Genomic DNA, 25,348 nt, shown 5'->3' with positions numbered 1-25,348 from the left:
CTAAGCATGTTAATACGCAAACTAGTATCTTGTGTGCAAAGTCAACTTAATTTTTGCCTCTACCAAAATAAAAATGGTTCATCCTCTGTGAAATAAGACGCATTTTAAAAAGGTAATCTACTAATCATATTTTTGATCGGGTCAACATTATTTCATCCGGCAACTTATGATTATTTTCATTTTGATTAATATGCCGATTATTTTCTCAATTAATCGTTTGGTCCATAAAATGCCAGAAAATGTCCATCCCAGTTTCTCAAAGTCCAAGGTGATGCCTTTACATTTCTTGTGTTGTCCCAAACTCAAAGATATATTAAAGAAGGATACCTCCATATTTAAGAGGCTGAAAACGGCATTTTTGCATTAAAAAAAATACTTTAACAATTTCATAATTATCAAAAAAGTTTGCGATAATCTTTCTATCGATCGACTAATCAACTAATTGTTGCAGCTCTAGTGGACACAATGTCAAATGGCCTTTAATGTTCCTTCCACTTTAAGAAGTTAAGAGGAAAAAGTAAGAGTAAGCTAAAGTAATAAAAGTTAAAAGCTTGTTTCTTTCAACAATAACCATATTAAGCTGTAAGCACCTCTGAGAATACTACAATAAAAATAATGACAAAGAGACCTCAGCACTGCAGGCAAAGAAGCTCCCAGTAGAGTAGACACTTAAGTTTATCTCCTCACCAAACAAGGCTGAGGAGACTATAACAAGCGATGTGGATCAGAGAGAGACTTTGGTCCTTTCTTGGCTTGACATCACACTGACCTCTCTATATTTAAGAGCCCGTGGGTGCTACTCCAGGTTTTTGAGGGATCTGAAAGTGCAAGAAAAGCTTTGATGCCAACAGCACTTTTACAGAGTGTCGACCTGTATGTCCTGCTCTTGGAACAAAACTTTTTGTCCTTTCATGTGCCAAAAAGTCACTTGGGACAAACTGGCGGCAAAAAGTTTGAAACTGACACTGAAGTCCTAGTTTTCATCCCTTAAGGAGGATGAAGAAAATCAGTTAGAGTTACAGTAATACGGTCATTATGTTTGACATTCTGCTAGGGCTGCACAATTATTCACAATTTTATCAAAATCACAATATGGACTAGTGCAATATCCAAATTGCATTGGAAGCGGGGGCGCAATATTTATTAAAAGCAAAATAGGTGTCAAACCAGTCTGAATTAAGTATTGTCCCGGCCTACAAATTGAATCCTACAGGACAAAAAAAAAAAAAAAAAAAAAAGAAATGCTTCAAAAATGATCATTCCCTCCCATATCGTGATCGCAATATCAGTCAAAATAATCACAATTAGATGTTGTACTCATATCGTGCAGCCCTACATTCTGCTGCATGAAAGTTTTTGTCTATAAAGCTGTACTGCAGTCACTAAGTAGTTACTGTACCTCCTGCTGCAAATGTGCAAACTCCCACAACATTCAAAAGTCCTATCCATAGACAGTATATAATGGACCAATAGACCCCGTTGCTCTGGACGGAGACCAGTGAAGGCTATTAGAAGCACTTTTCCGGTGATATCTTGCTTTACTGCGCAGGCTCCAACTGACAGAGACAACGTAAATGTGACGTGAGCAACGGTCTGAAAGTCTTCTGGTAGCTGTGCCGAGAGAAATCTCAATCATTTCCAATCTTACAGAGACGGAGAGCGTAGGTATATGTAAGGAGATAACATAAGCACAGGCTAATTATTGCTAACTAACATGCTAGTTAACATTAGTAATTAAACCTAAACAGCCAATGTAAGTCGAAACTGCCTGCGAGCTTCTCCTGTACTATACGGTAATTCCTCTACTGTGCGACAGTAAGTCACTTGGTTATGACACGATCGTTAGCTTATTTTTACAAAAACGTCTGCTACGGAGCTATAACGTGAGGTACAAGGTAATGGAGCCTTTTATACATTATCGTGTTTCTTTAGAAATAAACAATGGACAAATAGTCTTTAAACGCTTCAGATGTAAAGTTATTCGCAGTCAAGTGACGTAAAAAAAAAATGGCGGTCAGTGTAATGCTAACAAGAGGTGATCGCTTTGTAGCAACAAAATGGCGCCATCGGAGGTTCGCGTTCTGAAGCGAAGCTTACCCCCTTGGTCCTATCATGTCAGTAGTCTGGCTCTGCCCTCCTACGCACTTCCGCTCAATTTTAATTTCCCTTCAGTACTACGTCTGGCTTTGCGGTATAGTCTTGGGTTTTCTCCAGTAAAATTTTTGGCGGTCCAATCAGCAAACAGAGGGAGCGGCTGAAAACGATGACGTTGAGGCCGTGTGCTAGAGTTGTAGTTCCGTAATGGCGGCAGAGAAAGATGCGAGCGAAGCCATTCAGTCCGTTGTGGCAACGCTGCCGAATATCCAGAAGTTAAAGCCTGAGCAAGACCAATCTTTGCTGAGTTTTGTTGGTGGCCATGATGTCGTGGCCCTCCTCCCCACAGGGGTCGGGAACAGTTTGATTTTCCAGCTCGCTCCTTTAGTAGTGAAGGAGTGGCTAATGTTAACACTAGCGATGCTAAGCCGACGTCACGACCAAACGTTAGCGATTGGTTACAGCAGATTCAGAGTGGCTCTGGGTAGATCCAATAGTTTTAAACTTCAACAGAGTACCCGCCTTCAAGGAAGTTAACACTTGTCAATGGAGAGGGGCCAGACTCTCTGTACAAATTAAATGGACCAGAGTCTGGTAGGATCAGGCTAACAGGATATTAAGCTACACATAGCATGCTCATATTTCCAAACTTAGCCAGTCTGTGATGCTTTATACCAGAAGATACCAAGAGGATGAGAGAGGCAAGAATCACATGTTGGTGGCTTAAGTTTTCTTTCTCTGGACAGAAGACTTTCTTTCTGATGTAGGGAAATAAGATAAGATGCCTCAATTTCTTGATTACTGTGTTCAGAGAAGATTTGGCACCAGCGACCACAGTGACACCCAAATAAATGTTGTCAAATGAATAAAATATGTAGTTTCTAAATTAGAGGGTTTCAGATACTTTTCAGTATAACGTATCCGCTTTGTAATGTAGGCCAATAAAATGGGTGCGTTTTGTCGAATGCTGCCTTGTGCAACCCTCATTTAGTCACTGCGAGTGAGAAAACATAACGACAGAACTATGAGTGAGAAAAAGTAGACACCATAGAGAAGGCAAGAGGAGGAGTGGAAGTGAGGGAAGATAGAGTTGGAGGGCGAGGCTGACCTTCCCCACCCAGCAGGAGGTCCATGCTAAAGACAGAAATCCTCAGGCTTTTAGCTCGGCTGACACACTAAGTGAGCGATGGTTTGGTTGTTTGTGGACAGACGTTGGCATTTAAAGATAAAGCTACTTTAAAAACAAGACTTGCACATTCAGAATACGTGTTACGATTGGTTTCTTAGATGGGACCTTTAGAGCTGATTGTTCTTCATATGTTGAAGAGAGACTCCTACATTCAAGAATATTTTACCTTACAGTTGGTGCTGAGATAATGAAGGGCTGAAGAAAAGTTGTCTCAATGTTTACGCCACAGCAGTATTGAGTCACAGTGTTCCACCCCTGTGGTGAACCAGGCATTAATACAATTTTTTCCCACCAAAATTAGTACAGACACACACACACACTGTGTTTGCAGTTAGGACAAGTTGGGTGTTCTTGTTTTCTCTGTAGGTCTGACACCCATTACCAGCGGTTGATGAAGGACTCCTTCGCGTTCACAAAGTGTGTCAAATTGACCTATGGGGCGACGGCAAAGTCGAGCTTTCATGCGACAAGTACGGCGAAAGCACCTCGCTGCCACACGCTCGCGGGGAGTAAACTGGTCACTTCCAAGAAAAGGCCCTCGCCGGTGAAGGGTGCTCTTCAAACTACATTTGAAGCTTTGAAGCTACATTTGAAGAGTCGTCGGGCATAACTTGAGATCGCCCTGAGCCTTAATAGCAAATAATTTCACAGGGCTGTAGCTAAAAGGCGGGCTGCTGTCCCCTGAGAGCGAGGAAGAACGTGGATCGTTAGGCAGAATCAAAAGGGCTGAAGGGGGAACGCTCCGAGCACACTAATTTGGTCGTAAAATCTCAACAAAGAGAAAACACTTTGTTCCTGTCAGCCTGCAGGGGCGTTGTTATGCACACACACACACACACACACACACACACACACACACACACACACACACACACACACACACACACACACACACACACACACACACACACACGGACACACACACGGACACACACACCAGTAGAAAGCAGCATGGAGGCCAGCGGAAATGTGTCGGTGGTTACTTCTTTTTTATATCTATTACTTATTCAGTCTCTTTCCAACTATGTGCACGGTGATGTGTGCACTGCACACATGTTTCAAAAAATAAAAAATAAAACTTAAAAAAATGTCATCTGCAACATGCACTCCCAGTGGCACTTTGTACCTTTGGTCCTTTGTGCCACAGTGCTTCAGGATGATGTAGAGAAGAAAAAAGGAGAGGCGGAGGCTCACGCTATATCCTTATGTCCTCTCTTGTTCCCATCAACAACTCAACACACGCTAGCTGTTCAGCCCAGGCCTGTGGCAAAGTGACTCAGACAAAGGAAACACTTTCAAAGCAAAAATCTAATAACCAGTGCAGCCGCTATAGTTGCGGTACAGGCGAAAAAAAAAAAAAAAAAAAAGTTTTGTTTCATGGCTTGCTTCTCGGCAAGCATGTGCACGGGTGAATATGAGTTGTGTATATAAAGCTCCATTAAAAGGGGATATTATGGAAAGCAAGAATAGTCTAGGATTGGGTTGGATTTGCCATTAGTGATGGTATTATGTGGAGGTTTAAAATTATCCTGATGCCATTAGTTTTTAGTTTGTTTTAATATTGCCGTGAATTGCTTTCTGCGGAATTGTCTTTTTTGATGGAGTTATCAAAGCCTGATGTGTTCAAATGTCACACGAATGTTTTCACAATAAATCTAATGATTCTCTGTAATGTGAAAGTGTTGCTAGAACACTATTCACGCTTTGCCAGACCTTCCTTCACAGTGCTGCGGAGGAGGATCTGGCTAGTCCACACAACATTCTGGGATGGGAGAGAACTTAAGTTGAAGTTGTATTTTTCTTGGGGTTGCATTTACCTGCGAGCAATAAGTCAACTCCTTATTGACCTACAGGTTAGGAGGTGTTAGATATGAAAACCATACGGAGCGTGAACATTGGACTTACAGTACATGAATGCTAATGTCGCTCCATGTCTGATGGATGTGTAAACAGGTACCTGCTTGCTAAATTGTTAGCCCTATCAACTTTATGAAGTGATAATATTATAAGTTATTATTATTATTATTATTAAGCTTGTTTTGGGGGTCTGCCCTGAGGTGGCCAAATAACAGATTCATCCAGATTTAAAGACTGAGTGACATTTTGCAAGTGCATGCTATCATGCTATCAATCACAACACAATTTTTGCCTGATCAAACAATAATCCAAGTACCATGCCTTTGGGCAATTATTGTCAAACCCTGTAACATAAAGGTATCATGGCACATACAACTGCAAGAAAAAGGTGACGCCATATAGCATTCCAATAGCTGCCACTCAGAGACTCTCTGATGCAAAACTAGAGTAACAGCAAAATTAAGCTCCTCGACTCCTCAGCCTGTCTCTGGTAAATTAGAATAGAGTGATCCCTTCAAAAGAAATCTCTGCATTGAAATGTCCTGACATTTCAAGAAGGTGCTTGAAAGCTTCAAAGCACAGCTCAGCACAGAGCGAGAGTTTGCCCAGGGCCGTCCTCTCTTTAAACTCTTATCGGACTGTTTGGCATCAAACTGAAACCAATGACGGTGAAAGATGAAGCTGTGTTGTTGTAGCAACTGGTAAACACAGAGTAACATCAGTGTTCATTTGACAGTTCTACCACTTGAAAGCACTTCCAAGTTAAATCAAGAGAACAGAATACATTTGGGACGCATTTGGGATCTCACATTGAGCGGAGACATTTGAAAAATGTTAAACAACACACCAAGAAAACAAATATGTTCTAAGTCACGCTGAATATGTTATTCTGTATTGGGAAGGCAAGTTTTAAGATGAAATAACCTTCAGGCTTTACTACTATTCTAAAACACTCACATAAGTCTCTCTGGTTATGGCTATGTGATTCTAGCAAGGAGTTTTTAAATTTTAATGTTTTTCATCACCGCAACATTTAGAAGAAGAGGGACGCTCTTGCTCTGCGTAAGGCTGGTTGTTTTTTTTGTACACGGTCAGCTTTCTCTTTTGCTGCAAACTCCGAGAAGCAGACTCCCATTACTAAAATACGGCAGCAGGAGTGGAATGAAGACAAAAGCTTCTCCCTCTGGACAGCCAAGAACTAACATCTGCTCCCGATACAAAGACAGAGACTCTCGGAGGCAGTCTCATGATTTGCTCCAAACATATGCAGACAACGATGCACTGCTTCATTCTCATCTTGTATTCCGATTCAAAAAGCCCCCTGTTCCTCAACTCCTTCATTCAAGCACGCATAAGTGGGATCCCTTTGGAAGCAAGCCTTTTTTTATTGCTGCACCTACTCCACATTCACAACACACTCTGCTCAGCGCCAACCGGAACCACGAGCTGCTTTGAAGATGACCCATGGACATGAAGTGGCTCATGTATGCATTTATTTCCTTCTTACTAGCTTATCAACATGCATGTGCAGAAACCTGTACAGCATGGAATCTGCATAATTCTCTACGGGCTCCAATCACAGATAACAAAGGACATGAAGATCCCAAGGCTAATAAGCGTTGTGATTTCCATAATGAAATAAGTCTTACGTGACTTGAGGTTTCATTCCATGTGAAGTGCGGTGAGCAGGGAATCAAATTTCCTGTTATATACTGTAACTGTTGATCAAAGTATGTATTCGATTACATAACTGTACGGCCACGAAGCTACGATTACCATCATTGACGTCTATGTAATTCAGTTAAATAAACTGCAAAAGATAAACGGTATATCTGCCGATGCTCGGTTTCCCTAACATACTGCATCTTCCCTGTTCCCTATATACAAGCATACATAATATAAAGACCTTAAGCGCTCACTGGTGCTGAGAAAACTAGCATATGTGTCAATCTCAATTTGAGATTACCACATTTATCTGATATAGTATAAAACTTTTTTTTACCTCCTTACAGACTGATGTGATTTAATATGTGGTTTTAACATCCCTCATTTAATGGAGGTTTTTATGTGAAGCACTTAGCATCGCCAAGTATATTGCAATATACCCATGAGGCTACGTAGGACCCATACACAAGTCAGAGGGTGTAAAATTAGACGGGTGTAAAAATAGACTCAATTGAAGACGAAAGAATACCTAAAACTGTGGGCAGAGCTTCCATCCTCCGCATTCCTTGTATACTAGCAGTTGGTTTCAGTATAAAAAAAAAAACTCAATAACTTCTTTCTTTCAACAACAACAACAATAGAATGAGAATGATGTCAGTTCGCCATTCACAATCCATCTATTTGTACCATCAAACACATTTTACCACTGAGTGCAATTAAAGCTAAATCCAGACTCATCGTTAGAATTAATTGGTTTTAAAAACCATGTTGAGCAGGCTGACTGGATGAATCCATTTAGTAGCTGCTTTCATTAGAAGCACCTTGTAATAGCATCCATCCATTTATCCTGTGCCACTTTTCCAGGACTGGGTAAAAAAAGTAGCCCAAATGTCTTTCTCCTCAGCCTTGGCCTCCAGCTCTTTCTGGGGGATCCTGATGGGTTTTCCAAGGCAAGGTGGGATGGCTAACACCCCTAGTGGGTTTTGGTTCTACCCTGGGATCTCCCCCATCTTGTAATGTCCAGAATACCTCCAGAAAAAAGCTTGTGAACCACCTTAACTGACCACTTTTCAGTGTGATGGACCCGCAGTTCTTCTTCTTGCAGATGTTGGAGTTCATTATCCATGTCACTAAGGGGGAGCCCAGGGAACAGGGAAACTCCCCTCTGTGGCTTACCTCCTCCTTTTGGTCGCTACCTAGAGCTTATCAAGGGTTTGTGTGGGATGGAATGTAAATAAAGTGGTCATTTGAGAGCTTTTCATTTAGGCACAGCTGTTTTCATCACAGCAGTGCTGTACAGTGCACTCTGCATCAATCAGTTTGTTGAGCTAATGTGCCATCCTACCCTTACTCACAAGACCACCTTTAATTAAGTTTCACAAATTTGGTATACTTGGAAACTTTGGAATTTCTGCTTGAAGTTGAGATACATTTCTGTGCATTTAAAAGCTGCAACTAGTGGTGGATACTTTTGAGTTTAAAGGAGGTTAAAGGCATAACTGCAAACTCAGAAGGTATGAAAAAGGTGACACCCCTCCGTGCTAAAACGATACTTTTAAAACGGTGACTAAACTGAAAGATAGATAGATAGATAGATAGATAGAAATAAAAAGGAGCACCTTGTTCAATTGTATTCGTCTGCTCAAAAATATAAAACAAAAAGTCGAGCTAAAAAAAAAAAAAAAAAAAGGAGCACAAAACGGTGACTTTAAAGAATTGCAAAGGGTCAAAATTAAATGATTTTTTTTTAAATGTAATAACTTATTTCACCAGTAAATTCCTGTTAACGACAAAAACAACCACTGGATGGGAAAAGGGTATTTTACAATTACTTTGAATGCACCACGAGGCTGGCGAGGCGAGGCTGAGTCCAGTGTTTCCCACACATAGACTATTGTGTGGCGGTGCGTCACACTATCAACACCAGCCACCGCACATTGCGTTTATTTAATAATTTTTCTTTTTTAAGAAACTCCGTCTCTCTGTCACTTGTGTCTCGCTCACATACACACACAGCTCCTCCCACCGTGCGGTGTTGTTTTTTTTTAAGCCCCCAACATCACCTTCCAGGCACCGCGGCAATGGTTAAGTTTAAGGTCACGGTGAGGGTTAGTGCCTCTAAGGCGACGTTGGAGGCTTAAAACACCATTGATCCCACTGTACACTCAGCGTCTGTCTCCATCAAGGAGAGAAGATGGCTGGCGAAATTCACAAGTTCACGAAAGGTTGGTATCTATCTCGTGAACACCTTTACACAATCACACATTCACAATCACCGACCTGACTCTTAGCAAACAAGCGATTGCGCCCGCTTTAGAAAGTTAACTAGTCGCAAGTTTGCGGTAAAATGCAGTTCGTTGTTGAGGTCAAAACACTATATGTAGCAGCTGTAAACGTATTATAAATAATGTTATATGATTTTTTAATCTTACACTAAATGTTTGCTGCTTCAATCCAGATGAGTATTGAAAAGTTTTTTCCACAACTGAAAAAGGCACATACTGAGGATGAGGACTAGCCTGAACCGGAGGTATCAGTCTGAAACAGAGCTCAACAGTCCGACCAGTGGAATTAGTTATGTTATTAATTTGTTTTACAATATTTTCAGGCTTCAACCAGTGAAAGACAGGGGAGAGAAAGAGATAGATTTGTTAGGCACTGAAGTAGAAGAGGAGGACAGCATCCAAGTGCGACACCCACCCACCGCCACAAGTTGCTTCCTAATTTATGGGAAACACTGGAGTCTGTGTTTTTCAGACAACGGCAGCTGCAGTCTGGTGTTAGAATCCTCTCCAGTGAAATACAGACAGACACACTTTTACACCGTTTAGCGGTCAGCATTTTAACCGTGTTTACTCCAGCTGCTAGCTAACAGTAGTCTAACGTTACCTGCAGTCGAATGTAGTGTTACCGTAACTAGCGTCCCGTGCGTATTAGCACTGGGTCTCGGAACACGTGGATGACATTTTCCCATTCGAAACGGCAATTTTTGCCAAAAAGCAACTAGTTTGCAGGTATGTAAAGGAGACATCAACACCTTTGCTTTACGAAAAGCACAAGCACCAAAACGTTTGACTGCCAGCAGTCAACTCCCCTCCCCTCTCTGTGATATACTCTATATATTGCATCAGTAATAAATTGAGACAGTTTCAGAACCCCTCATTGTCCCGATAAATAATTGTCCACTTCCGTGTTTTGGTGCCTTTTCATTTCACAGTTGGAATTTTGTGTTTTCCTTCACATATATAAAGCAGTTTTCACAAAAAAAATGGTGTTTAAAAATGTATCAAAATGCAAGAAATTATGTATTTGACGTTCAAAATGTCCTGGGACGAACCCCGGACCCAATGCTTAATATGTGTCCCTCAAAAAGGCCCATTCTGAGCCAGGGAAAAAGCCTGCCTAATGATCTTTAAAAAGGGTGAAAGTCTGCCACAGCACCTCCACACTGAATCACAGCGATCTGACCAAAGAGGCAGGAGATGATAATAGAGTTAAGGGATCGGCAGTCATGGCTGAATGGGAATCAATAGCAATGGGAGGACTATTGCTGCTGTAAAAGACCCTGGCAGAGCTATGATAGGGAACGGTTTGCTGCTGCCTAAAACTGGGGGAGGAAGGAGAACGGATGGGGGAATGCGAGTGTGTCTGTGAGTGTGTGTTAAGAGGACACGTGTTTGTTAAATTACTGGGTTTCATTACCATTCATGGGAGACCTAGTACAGAAACACACTCCTCAAGCCACACAGGCTCAACTGTTAAAAGACTTCCTCACCTTTAAAATTACTATTTGTATATGAATAACCCTTTCAACCCTTTCAACCCTTTGACGAAAACTTTGTTTTTCTCTCAAGCCTCCATGGTGAACGAAGAACGTATGCTACTCATACCCAGCAACGGAAGTGTGCGATTTTAGCGAGAAATACATGTTGGAAAGTACAGAGCATATGACTGGATTAATAAGACCTGAAATATACTGCGCAAGTTCTGAATGAGTTTGTAAACGGACGTTTTGATATAGTTTTCCTGTTGTTAAGCGCAGCCGCTATTTACTTCAATTCCTAAAGGATTAACTCAGTTTTCTCTGTCTGTTTATCATTTTGTGACTCCAAAAAAAAAAAAAAAAAAAAAAAAAAAAAAAACTACATTAATTTGTTGGCTGGGACCCGTTTTGATGTGCCAGCTGGCATGCTGACTGCCACTGCTCAATTTATTTAATAAATGAACCCAATAAAAAAATACAATAAAAAGAAACTAGGCGTACTGCAGAAGTAATTTCAAAAGCTTTAAAGCAGCCAAGAAGGAAGCACAAAACAGACAGCAATCTCTTGTTTCTGCTCAGGACTGAACTAAAGGCGGTATGGGACTGCATCGGAATATAAAAAGAGAAAGGAAAAAAAAAGATGGAAATCAGTATGCTGGTTTGAAGCCGGGGGACCAGGGAACGCTGCCTATCACGCAAGGCTGATCGCAGCGCATCCTGCATTCATGAACAATAACTATACTGAGGGTAACTTTCACTTCGAGGAATGTTAAGAAGGAAGTTAAAGTGCCGCAAGAAGGTCTTTGCTTCCTCTGTTTGTACACCATTTTATTGTGGGATAGTTTATTATTTAGTTTTGGGAGGATGCTGTCCAAAATAAACTCACAACAACTCCCCCCACCCACTCCACAATACACCGGTCAGTCTGAGGAGCACCTTCAGCGACAGACTCAGACACCCACGATGCACCACAGAGCGCCACGGGAGGTCGTTCCTGCCTGTGGCCGTCAAACTATATAACTCCTCCCTCTGGGTGATACACTGTTAGTGTCAGAACTGGTCTCACAGCACGCATCCCCACATCGCATCTCAATATTCTAGGACAATGATGTACAATAATTCCTGCAATAGTTATCAGCTACATGAACAAAAGGTGTTATTTATTCACAGCTCCAACTTATATTCCCACTGTACCTATTTATGTTTGTACGGTATTTATGTTGACACTGCACTACAATAGAATTTGTACAATCCATTTGAAACATTATTAACCTAATCTTACTTGGAACCTAATCTCACTTGATTCTACTTAACATTTTTATTTATTTATTTATTATTGTAGCTATGTTACTTTACACTTATTGACGTGCTCTATTCTTACTCTTATTTTACCTGGAATTTGACTGGGAACAACTGCAACTAAATCATTTCCCTGAGTGGTTCAAAAAAAAGTGTTATAATTCTGATTAAAGTCACTTCTACCAATCAGAGGACTACATTATGAGCCAGTAATTAGATGCAATATATTATAGACACATTTTTCAAATAACAAAGAGAGTGGATATACCTCCATAATGTATGTAGTTACTGGTCTAACACATTGGTTCCAAGCCTTTTTTGGATTGTGACCACTTAAAATTTAGAAATATCTACTAGCAACCAATTGTCATAAGTTGCATTCGTCTACATGTTGTGATGATTCCAACTGTAAGTGCCATATTCATTTTGCATTATTTCATGGCTGACTCCAGATTGGGATTCGCAACCACTACAACCAGCAGCTACAACAGCTTTACCAGTTATGTTGGAATTTAGGCATGATTTCTATCTTTTGCTTTCGTGCTATCATGCAACTTCAAGGTCATCATCAGGATACAGTTCTGAATTTGTCAAAGATCCTTTTTACACTTGAAATTACTAAAGATTACTGAATATTTCAATGGCAAGTACATATGTAGCATTTCTGCAAAGTAATTATTTCATCTTATACTGAATCCAATGTAGTGTTTACAGTAGGGTGAATGGAACGCTGCATTATTTCATTGACCGGTTGTTACTTACATGTGAAGATGACCAGGACGGTGCGGAGCAGTAGGTCGACGGCTTTCTCCCACCTCTGTGACACGCGAGCCAGTACTGGTGGTATGAGAATCTCGGCTGGCACATAGAACTGCAGGGCGAAGGTGATGAAAATACCAAAAGAGTACAGCAGCTTCACCGCCTGGTACATCCTGGAAAAAGGGATGGAGAGAAATGTGACCCAAACAGACTAAATGAAAAGGGTTGTGTGGCACAGATACAGCCATAAAATACATTTTGAAAGTGCTCTGAAATGCAGCTAATCAAAAACCCTTCATAAAACACACAACAAGCATCAACACAAGGCCTCAAATTGCATGAATAAGAGCCATCAAAAAACATATTACAAGATGAAGAGGAGTCAATTAGTAGTTCTTGTAAAACATACAGCAGCCTAACAATCTTCTTCCGCACACTTTAAAAAAAGAGATGCTGGTAATTAAAGCCTTGGAGTTTTCAACCTCATTAAAAATCAAATCTATTTCATTAATTAGCAGCGTCGGTCCAATAACAAAAGCATTTCAAAAGACGTCTATCACTAATCGCAGTGGAGATAGTAACAAGATAATGACAAAACAAATCCAATCAGGATATTAGGTTTTACTTTATCCCTAAAGAAATGAGCTCACAGAAGGAATAAAATGAGTACACATCATGGCTGAGCTTTTAACTCAGAGGGAGGAAGATGAATGGTGCAAATAAAGGCCCTCTTTGAACCAGACCAGCAGAGAGATTTGTCAGAAACGTAGTTTTCTCCATAAAAAATTATTTTTCTGACCTATTTTGTTTGTAATGTGTGGAAAGGAATGATAAGCCCCCTGTCTGTATGTGCTGAGATCTGCCGGAAGCACACTACCAACTGACAGAGGACCATAATCCGAGGTGTTTGGACAGCAATTATACTATGATATACTAGTCTCAATATTGCTAACACCTTGTCTCGTTATATTTAATGTTTGGAAAACCTGGGACTGGGGAGCTCTTTCCTGAAAGTTTTATTTTATTTTTTTTACATTTATGAAAGCAGCAAAGCCAAAATGCTGAGAACTGAGGAGTTAGCGTCGGTAGTGACAGCCACCATGGCTAGACACACAAAGAAAAATGTTATCCATTAACCTGCTAGACAAGAGCCCATGGACAAAATGGAGCTGCTGTGCCCTTGTTAATTCCCCATTTGTGCAAAGTATCTGACTGTGTGGACTGTGCACACGGTATGTAAGTGCCTACAAACGTGACATGCAGTGTCCGTGTATGCAGACCCCGATGTAGTGGCTTGAGAACCACAAGGTTGGCGGTTCAATCCGAGGCTTCTCCAGCCACATGCAAAGTGTCCCTGAGCAAGACACTGAACCCCAAATTGCTCGCTGGATGCTTTTAGCTGTCCACTACTTACTAATACTTAGCATGGGTTAAAATGCAGAAATAGAATTTCACTAAATTGTTCTGTGTGTACGTGACGATAGGGCTGCACAATTAATCGAATTTTAATCACGATTTTGGCTTCCCACGATCAAATTCTCGTGATCGAGCGATATTTAAAATGCGTCATTCCGTTCATAGAACGCTCCGTATCAAAGTTTTTTTTTTTCTCAAAGCTCCGTAAACCACTGTCCGATCACGTGCCTCCATGAGCCAATCAGAGTTGTTCCCTGCACCGCACAGCTTAGTTTAGATGTAGACAGTCATAGAGGACAGAGTAACGTGAGGAAAATTCCACAACAGATATTAGTCGGTCATAAGCTTTTCTTTTCTTTAACTGTCTATGGTCATAAGTTGTCCCGAGGTTTACCAGTTTACCGGTAAATGCAACATGTTGTCCCGTCTGTGTTGTTTTTCAGACAACAGCAGTGACCAGTGCTAGTTTGAGTCTTTTAGCTCATAGCTTTAGTGGCAGACTGTTGTACGTCCCACTGTTGGAATCCTCTACACAGTCTACAGTGAAATACAGTCACACTACACCGTTTAGCTGTCAGCATTTTAGCAGTGTTTAATCCAGTTACTACTGTAGCTGATGGTAGGCTAATGTTACCTGCTGTGTAACGTTTTATTAGTGTTTACTAGCGTGACATGCAGCGATGTTTCGGTTGCCTCTAACGTCCGTTTCGGAGCATCAGAGCGCTACGCATTAAACATTACATTAAAGTGGCACCGTAATGAGGCACCGAAATCCTCGTTGCCATTCCGTCCGGTAGATACTGGGCACCGGTGATAATATTTTTAACATGCGCGGTGAACGTTTTTTTTTTGTTGGTTAAAATCAACAAATAAACGTGATAATTAATCGTGATCTCAATATTGATCAAAATAATTGTGATTATCTTATTTTGGCCATAATCGTGCAGCCCTACGTGACGAGAAAGAATAAAGTTTGTTGTTGTAAATATGAAGCAGGTGCATTTTTTATCTATATCTGTACCTTTTTTTATTTAAGATTGCCATCTATTTGTAATCCAGGGAGTGTTGATGCTATCTTACCAGCAGTTTGGCAGGTTGAGAGTGATGCTCCCTCCTATGTGCTCTCCAAAGCACAAATATCCTATGGTACCCAGGCTGATGTAAAGGAAGGTGACGATGCCCATCCCCAAATACAGAACCGGGATGAAACTCTGAGGCCTCTGCATCTTGTTCTCCAGGGGAAGAACCTGCCGACCCGAAGAGACAAAGACACAACCAGCCCGTCAGTAGGACAACAGACCAAAATAAATGTACGATTCATGGGTCATCCCCTCCTTTAACATTCGAACAATGTTAGAGTCCAACGTTTTAAGTCCAGACATTTAAAAAATAAAAAAAGGAAATATCTTCATGTTCCTGAGTTTTTCATTTTTTTAAATGCCACTTTCTCTCATGCTGTGATGTCTCTTGGTTTGTTTATGGAAGTTATAATGAAAGCTAAAATTAGGTTGACATTTCAGCAAACTGGCACGCAATATATTGAAAACTGTAACTTGTAATGTTCTCTCGGCGGGCTGGGTGCTGTTAATTGAATACCAATGAAGAATTCTCTTCTGCAGAACTATCTGAGCAGTGCACTTCAAAGCACTAAAAAAAAAAAAAAAAAAATCAGTTCTGTTGATACGGTGCCTTCATTATTGTTCACAATGTATTGTTGAGCAGTTCAGAAACAATAACAGAGTAACATAAGCTTCTCTTCCATTTTTCCAAATCATACCTGGACAAAACAAGCCGATAAATGTCCAACAACTGCTGGCTATAAACCAGCTCGCTGCCAACTGAAACAAAAGCAACGCCATCCATCGTCATCCGCTTATCCGTGGTCGGGTCACGGGGGGGGCAGCAGCTCCAACACGGGACTCCAAAGCCAGCTCTGACTGGGGGATCCTGAGGCATTTCCAGGCCAGGGTAGAGATATACTGTAATCTCTCTACCTAGTCTTGGGTCTTCCCCGGGGCCTTCTCCCAGCAAAAGCAAAACGTATGCTTCAAAATGTAATTGGTGTGAGGCTTGAGAACGGTGGTGCATGCTAATTTATTTGTATCCAACGGTCAGTGGTCATGCAAAAATCTTTCTTGCAACAATAATAATAATAATAATAATAATAATAATAATAATAATGCTTAAACAACATGATGGGTGACAAGGCTGCTTCGGATGTGAAAGAAACCGTGAGACATCATGTTAAATCATGTTTAAGCTGCTCAGCAACAAATAGGCCAACTCTGCCCACCTCATTCGCATATTGAAATCCGATCCTAATGTGGACAGGATCGAGATAACGAATATATATAGAATGACAAATAAATGATTCTGATAAATGAATATTTAAAAAATTAAATACCACGTTATGAGTGTTGGCGTTGCATAGTTTGACCACCAGAGGGCGCTCTACAACGTCCCTGTTGGCAACACTTTGATTTTATTTTTTGTTATTGTGTTTTTGGTCAAAAGGACTTTAAGTTTCAGATCTTAATTTTGTATTTTTATACATTTTATTTATCAGAACTTTAATATATGTTGATGTTCCTCTGTTCTGTTCTGACGATAAAACAAACAAGTTCATTTTTAAACTGCATTATCATATTATTTTAGTGAGGACTCATAAATAACTACAAATGAATAATGTTAGGGAAATCGGTTTGTTTTGTTACACGTTTCTGGATAACATACAAACATACATACATAAATACATACGATTTTTAAATCGCCAAATATTTGTATCGATATCGGCCTATAAAATCCTTTATCGGTCGGGCTCTAATCCAGATAATGTATCCAGATACACGTTTCAGGTTAATTACAGATGTAAATGGGCTGTAACTGTTCAGATGTTAATATGTTTGTCCCTTGCTTTATCTTTAGTAATCATCAGTCCGTCACGTACCACTCCGATCCCTTCGAAGGCAAAGATGGCCGTCCCAAAGAAGAGAGGGTAGTCTTTAGCCCTGCCCACGTATGGCAGATTGATGGGGTATCTGATGTTCTGCAGGATAGAAAGAGAAAGAAAAAAAACATGAAGATTAACTCTACATTCTCATCCCAGACGGTCTGATTAGTTATTTCTGAATACCAGACTACGGTTTCCACATCTGATCATATCATATTTGCAGTCCATTTGGATCATTTGTAATCAAATTAATTAACAACGCCTTGTGCCGAGAGGACATGACTCCTTCGTCCCGTTAGACTTGTTTATTGGCCAAAGCTTATAAATTACATTTGCTTGTGATAAAATAATTGAATGTGATTAGGGTCTTTGATAAGTAGCTGTGAAATAAGCCGGATATTATAAAGGGAACGGTCATTACTGCAAAATACATCTAGGTGGGAGAATAAGAGGAAATGTAATGTTTTGCACACTGCAGCTGCTGACACTGGCTTTGCTGTTATGGGGAAACCTTTTTACATCACACTTTATATTATACACTAAAAATGAAGGCTACCAGGATGAGCCTTAAAACCATGATGTGGAGTCGTTACAAATTAAATTGGAGCAAGGCTGTAAGAACCACATTAAGATGTGTATACATTCTGTGGTTCAAGGGCAGAGCTGAAACACCGAAAGGACACCGAATCAAACCGAGCAACAAAAAGAAAGAGATTGCAGACTGTTTTTTGTGGTGCTTGTAGCCTTCATGCTCTAGATTTCCCCCACATTTCTTGCTCTGGTGATTTATCAGCCACATAGACACCTTACGGGCCAGATATATATCTCTTTGGGCTTAATCTTTCTGAGATTTCTGATGCAAGAAATTGATTTTTTTAAAGGCAAGGTCGTTTCTCAGGGAACACAACCGCCAGGCAAAAAACAGGAAAACAGATAATCTGGAGACTCAGACGCTTCGAGTTGTCATGGACAGTGGTGAGTTGTTCACAACAACCTCAGAAGCCAATGAAGTAGAAACAGAGAGACAGATTATAACATGTGTGTGGGGTGGAGGGGGGATGGTTGTTAACCTAGATGAAGAAAAGATCACATTAGATTATTGCTTGACATGCAGTCAATAAAAAACTTCCGCTATTCACAGATTTCAGTCCTGTCGACAATCTCTACCCAATATACCACAGAATGTATTGAATTGTATGGTATGTAGTGATTACTTGGGTGTCTGTCCCAAAGTACACTTTTATTGTTTGTAGAAACCGATCGTTACAAATGTTCTGTACTTGTATCGGCCTGTTGGGAGGTCAGTCTTGGCTTCCTCTAGTTTCAAAATGTATAGATCTGTATTAGTTACAGTGTTCACAAGTACAGTGTTTTCCCTAAGTTTGTGGAAGACTTCGTTGCACGTGTTTGGCAGGTGGGTTTAGGGGTCCTCCCGTATTTATTCAATACAAAAACATGCAATTTGACATCATTTTCGACCATTATTATTACTACCATATCTGCTAGGGGTGCACGATTCAGAAAATGTAATGATTCGATATCGATTTTTAGGCTCAAAATTTGATTCAAAAAAAATTCATAGTATGTAAATGTAGTTACTTTTCCCATGTGATTACAGTAGACATACAATAAAAAAAAAAAATAAATTATAAATAAACTTTTTTGTGGAATCGATTTTGAATCACGATTCGAATATTAATCTATTTTTTGCACACCCCTAATGTCTGTGTCTAAAACGCTTAAAAAATTAAAGCAGATAACACTCAAAAAACTTAAAGACAAAACTTGCTAAAGAAATCCACTGGTGACCAACTACAATCATTAGATCTGAGAAAAGCCATTCAGTTAGTGTTGCTGCTCACATTGATTTTACAATAATTGCCCAAAATGGCCTGGGTGCTGCACCTAAGCTTTATAATGGTAGGGAAACCTCTGCAATAGTTTTCTTTAATGAAGTCGGAACATCTCTTAAAATCGATTGGAAAGAGAGATGAGATGAAGCTGGTGTCTTACCGTGAGGGAGTAGAAGTAGATGAGGATCAAGCTGGTGCTCATGACCAGGTTGGCCACTAGAGAGAGAGGAGCCAGGTACCTGAGGTCGGGGGTGAACACCAGCAGGATGAGGGCAGGCAGGAAGCAGAGCATGTAGAGGCGGGAGTCGAAGCTCGGCACCATGACCTGGGTCTGGTTGGTGTGGTTCATGTGGCAGTTGAAGGTGGTGGCGTTGGCTGCCTCTACCACCTAGTGAAGACGAGGGTGGAGGGGAGCAGAGAGAAATGAGTAGGTTTCTGCTAAAAGAATTGGCGCCTGAAGATATTTTTATGAGGAACTCTTCTAAGGATCGACCGATGCTGGTTTTTCAGGGCCGATACCGATTATTAGTAGTTAATAAAACCGATAACCGATATTTGGAACCAATGTGCCTTTACATTTAAGTCAAAATTAAGATTTTGGGTGGCAGGTTAGCTCAGCTGGTAGAGCGGGCGCACACGTGCAGAGGTTTGTTCCTCGACTTAGAAGGTCCAGGGTTCATATCCCGACCTGTGATGGTTTCCCTGCATGTCTTCCCCCCTCTCTCTCCCCTTTCATATCTCAGCTTTCCTCTCTAATAAAGACCGAAATGCCCAAAAATATAAAAAATAAATAAGATTTTGGAATGTTGCAACACTTTAATATGCTAATATGCTTTAAGCAATTATTTAATAAATTAGAAACTTTCAGCATAATACCCAGTAAGAGATAGTCGGATAGTGTTGGGGGGCGGGACATTAAGTCAGACTCAGTGGGGAGTCAAACCGGAGCAGAGGGACAGACACAGAGTTGTAGCCGAGCCATGGTAGCACACTTTATAATTCATTAACTTTATCGGTTATCAGGCAAATAAAACGCTTATAAAGATAATCTACAGGGAAGACGATGGGTTATGTTTATTTATAGCCTCAGAGACCTAGTCGCCGATTGGTAGAAAATGCACTTCCAATCCAATCCAATCCAATCCACCTTTATTTATAAAGCACTTTAAAAACAACATAGTTGACCAAAGTGCTGAACACAATCTAAAATAAGCAATAACATATAGTAGTGACACAATAGAACAATAAAAAGGTGAAATACTTTCTTAGTGTTCGGCTTCAAAACCCAAATCTCCACCACCGATGTCGCAAATATGGCCACTGATTTTAATATTTTTATGATTCACTGGGTTTTATTTTACATTGCATCTTATTTTACATTATTATGGCACACATCCCAGTTTCTATGTTCATATTAGGTCTATTTTCCCGTTATTGTAAAGCACTTTGTGCTGCATTTCTTGTATCAAAAAAAAGGTACTATACAAATAAAGTGTATTATTAATATTAATTATATTTCAAGTGATATCTTTACTGTGCCTTTTTGTTTTGACAGAAAGTCAAACAACAAAAGTATTTTCTGGAACTTGCAATGATATAAACTAAACTCTGCAAGTGGTCCTGGAGAAATGTCTTACATGATGAACAGATTATCAAAATGGTCATCGACTAAGTTTCTCTAACAATAATCAGTGGTGCATTCTGCCTGGTGAGGCTGATGTAGAAGCTGAGGAAAGGAGCCCTCCATCGTAGACAGACACCTCCATCTAGTGGTAAGAAAGTGTACTATACAAATAAAGTCTATCCAGGACCACACTTACATCCACTAGTCTTCAATCACAGGTCAGATGATTCAAGCATTTCATATGGACTCAATTGGTGGCAATAATGTCAGCGGTCAAACGTAACGACAATCATAGACAAAACAACAGCTATATAGAGAAATGTTTGGGTAGAAGAAGCAGAAATGTTTTTGTATTGAAAGAGATTTGTATCAAAGTAATTGGAATTAAGTTCCTCCAAATCCTCTAAAAGCTGTATTTGGTTTTGTTTCTATTTCCCCCCTATTTCACCCATGCAGTAGAAATGTATGTGTAGCATTACCAGTGCATGCTGTTACATGTTTAACAATTGTTAGAGGTTTTTTGAGATTAGTTTGTGTGTGGTGCATGTAAATCCTCTCTCCCTGCTCTCCTTTATCCTTCTACTGCTAGTGACTAGTGACCTGTTTATTGGTATGTGTAAACACTGAAACCTTCTCACCCTCTCTCTGTGAGTACATGAACATGCATTACTGTGGCCATCCACACGGAGGCAATTCCATGAATCCACATTAAGAGTTAACGGCTTCACAACTTTAGATTTGTGCTCATTTATAGGGCCGTGTAACCACCATAGATTTATTCGGATGTTTAGAGCTGTGCAGGTCAAAAGGTCAGGAGACACAGAGCAGCCTGTACGTTATGCAGAGACCGCAAACTATCTCACGATATGGTTTGACAAGCAGTAGACAACTATTGCATAGGGATGCAATGATCCGATACAGATATCGGGCCGATAGCTACTCAAAAAGCTGGATCAGGTGTCAGTGACATTGACAATGGGGACGATCTATTCAGTTCTATGTTTACGTACTATCTTCATTATACAGTGGAATTTTAATTCCCGTTTAAGTTTTGACCAATTTGTTGCTGCGTTTAAAAGGTTTACACTTGAGTTGAAATTCCTGTTAATTTTGGTTTGGATGTTTGGGCACCTGGGTAGCTTTACTCCTTGACACAGCGGCCGCAGGTTCGACTCCACGCTGCAACCAGCTCTACTTAAGAGTGACAATTACTCATTACTCATTACACACATACACATTAATTATGTGTATGTGTGTGTGTGTGTGTGTGTGTGTGTGTGTTCAGGACCTGCTTGATATTGTCACTAAGGAAGACAAAGTAGACGCAGCAGAAGCCCAGCTGGGTGATAATTAGAAACACGTTCACCGTCTGTCTGAGTGAGACAGAGAGAAAGAGAGAGAGAGAGAGAGAGAGAGAGAGAGAGAGAGAGAGAGAGAGAGAGAGAGAGAGAGAGGGTTGGACAAAAGGTAAGAATGCTTACAGAGTAAATATTGAGCCTGAATAAGTATGTACTCATATAATAGACAGGAAACGCTTTTGTCTTCACATCAATAACCCTTATTGTGCATTTTCGGCACTAAACACTGTCTCAATTTTACTGACAATCAATATCAAATTATAGCAAGATAAGATATATAAGGACCTATAAAAGAGCACATTACCGACTTTACTTTATACAATTGAGAGTTCAATGTTCGCACCATAATTATATTTCATGGTGGGAGAGTGTCTGAAACACTATATTTACCCTTATGAAAAAGTCTTAACTGAACTGCTACATTAGGCCTTCAAAATAAGATTGCTAAAATATGTTATTACTGAATACATTTTCATAATACGGTGTAAAAAAAAAAGAAAAAATTACAAATGGACCCTATGATACAACTGTATGCTGATGACATCAATAAAACTAATCCGTTTTCCAACAGTAATCTCTAAACTCAGTAAGTGAAACATTTGTCTTACTTTCCCCACTGTGAGTGTCTCCTCAGCCAGGACACGTTTTCCATCCCATACTGCACCACCTCTCCGTAGGTCAGAGATGGCCTGTTCATCCTGGACGGGGAAATAAATGTACTGTAATAACTGACATTACATTCGTCTGTTTGGATCAAATTCTCTCTTTGGGGAAAAGACAATGCAACTGAGACAACCGCTGAAGTAGGTGTGGGAATCACCAGAGGTTTTGACCTTACTGGGTCTTCTTCAGGCAAGATATTTGCCTGAAGAAGACCCAGTAGGATCGAAACTTTGCATGTTTTGATATTAAATATGGGAATTTAAAGCAGTGTTGCGGTTAAATTTTTTTTGTTTATAGTACTTTCATTTGTCCTTGCACCTGCCAGAAGGTGGGATGTGCACACAATTACTTTTATAAATCACCAGAGGTTACAATTTTTTGACATAATACAACTTTGTCAATAAATAAATAAATAAATAAATAAATGTCTCTGGTTGTTCATCCTACTTCAATTTTATTATTTCTTTGATTATTCTAGTACCAACAAGTTAAAGCTTTAGTGTGTAACTTTTTGTTATCAATGAACGTCCATTACATTCAAACTTAGAATTCCTCACAGGGGCGACAGAAACTACGCACTATAGCTTTAATTTCTCATGGGCAATTTATCTGATAAAAGATCAATACTTGGTGTCCGTGTATCGATACAGTATTGCCACGGAAAATATCGCGATCCTATGCTGTATGGTCCTCCCCCACCCCTTCTCTGAACACAGATCTCCTTCTGCATTACTATTTAGATATCGTGCATTTTTTCCAATCTCTATTTATTCGAAGAGGGGGGGCTGCCAAATTTGTTTTTACAGGCATTCACACACATCGGAGGCAGCCTAGTAAAACCATTAAAAGCCTAAAATGGAAATGAAAGTTTATTTGAAAACTCCTTGCAGTGAAGTAAGATCAGATAGGCATGACATTGTGAAACTGCCGTTAAAGTAAAATAAAAAAGCCTCATTATAGCTGCTCAGAAAAGAAAAAAAACAGACAGGTTGGGGAAGAAAGTAAAACAGCTAATAACGGGTGGAGGTGGAAACCAAATCTTTTCCCATCCATATGTGGATTGATAACTACATAATTATAGGCTTAGTAAATGCAACATGTGGCTCCTGCATATCTATGAGGGAACAAGAGGAAGTGATGACTCGGACTCTGCAATAAAGAAACCTAAGAAACAGGAAGAGCAGCATTTTTCCCATAAGTGTCTTTTCACTATATTTTGATTTTAGTGTTTTTCCCCCAGTGTATTGCCAGCCTGGTGGCCCACCGGGCCTAAGATGCCCCCCACCAGGCCTAAGCCACTGAGAATTATTTTTGTTTATGCATTTTAAAATGTTTACAGGGTTTTTTTTACGGCTTGGTTGGAAAAACTTATTTAATATTTTCAAATGTCCAGTTAGCTTTTAGCACATACAATGTAGGGCCATATGAAATCTGTCTTATAGCTTTTTTAAATTCTCAATTTTGCGATTCCGTCCACGATTCTGTTATCACAGAAACTATTGGGCTCTACAATTATGCTGCCATCAGTCTGTAACTGGCCCCTGCAGCGTCCAAACACCACCAGGCTAAACAACTTTTGTGGGGGGAAACCCCTGGATACTGTATGTAAATGGTTTTGTAGAAGCGGTGTCTGAGGCTTGTTGTGAAAGCTCTTCATTCATGCTCTCTATTGGCTTAATCCTCTTTGGCGCGACAGGGCGGGACGAGTCTATGTCCCTCCATGAACGGGGCAGAAGGGCAGGTTGAATTGGCAGCAACTGCAACACACACTAATGGAAATCTGATAATGTGTTAAAGTGCAAACACACTAACAGCTGATAATAATAGCGGATAATGCATCCTACTAGGTGATTGTATAAAATCAATATAAATGTGTAAAGATTACAACCGGTTGAGATAAAAAAAATAAATCTACTTTTTAATTTAGACTTCTTAATTTATTTATTTGAAGAGATTTATTTCTAGTTATTTAGTTATTTTGATGTGAGATAAAAAAAAAAAAAATCTAATTTTTAATTAGATCAAATACAGTTTCAGTTGCACTTTTGATAAGAGGACACATTCTCATTCTGTTAAAACAGAAAATTGCATCGTGAACTTAAGATCTGAATCGTATCGAATGGGGAAGGAGTATCGTTACATCCCTACTCAGGGGTTTATAGCCTCAGTGGATCGGTTAGATAATCTGAGGGTTTCAAATTGGAGTGGTGACAAGATTTACAGCACCACCTCTGATTGGTGGACCTCGTCCCGGTTACATTACGTCTGTGTGTGTGGCTACAAAACTCGGAGCCCATATGCTGTTAAATTACACAGCAGAAAAGGGTGGAGAGACACACGCCAAATAGAGTGTACTCTATCAACCAGCCACAACAAACAAGTCACTGTTGGCACAGTGCTTAGGCTAAGTAAACAAATGACAACGAAAGCAGAGCAAAAGCTGTGGTTCTACAGCGCATACCGCGTTACGATTATTTGGCAGGAACAAGCCACAGTGGCCCTGCTATGGGAGGGGGGGGAATAAAGGTAGAGACAAAAAAAAAAAAAAAAAAAAAAAAATATCTTCAGGCTGCATTTTGGAAAGAAACAATTGCAGCTACAGGGAAAAAACTAAATTATGTAAAATCCCACTTTATTTCAACCTGCGTTTTTTTTGTCCAGTTTAGTAAAACGTTTTCTAGATTTCCCCCCAAAAAAGGAAAAGTGCTACCACTTGAGAAGAGAGAACTTAATGAGCTAGACTGCACTACAGCAATATTGGATTTACAGGATTTGACGCACGCACGCGTACTTTATCTATAAAATGTTCCTCATTTGAATTTCGAGATAATGCAATTTATTTCAGGATCTGAAACCCT

At 40.0% G+C, this 25,348-nt stretch overlaps 1 protein-coding gene across 2 annotated transcripts in view; it reads right to left on the bottom strand.

Moving 5' to 3' along the window:
• slc36a1 (solute carrier family 36 member 1) overlaps positions 1–25,348 on the bottom strand; it is a 46,530-nt gene that overhangs the window by 9,787 nt on the left and 11,395 nt on the right. For both annotated transcript variants that reach the window (XM_028589905.1, XM_028589906.1), the window contains exons 6-11: positions 22,436–22,525; positions 21,758–21,842; positions 19,006–19,233; positions 16,990–17,088; positions 15,123–15,289; positions 12,630–12,799 (exon numbers count right to left, since the gene is read on the bottom strand). In XM_028589905.1, the coding sequence (XP_028445706.1) occupies positions 12,630–12,799; positions 15,123–15,289; positions 16,990–17,088; positions 19,006–19,233; positions 21,758–21,842; positions 22,436–22,525 (839 nt within the window). The remainder of the gene's footprint in view (positions 1–12,629; positions 12,800–15,122; positions 15,290–16,989; positions 17,089–19,005; positions 19,234–21,757; positions 21,843–22,435; positions 22,526–25,348) is intronic.

This window comes from Perca flavescens, chromosome 10 (genome assembly GCF_004354835.1).
Source record: "Perca flavescens isolate YP-PL-M2 chromosome 10, PFLA_1.0, whole genome shotgun sequence".
Taxonomy (NCBI): domain Eukaryota; kingdom Metazoa; phylum Chordata; class Actinopteri; order Perciformes; family Percidae; genus Perca; species Perca flavescens.
The sequence above is the reverse complement of the archived record's forward strand: the minus strand, read 5'-3'. Positions and strand labels throughout refer to the sequence as shown.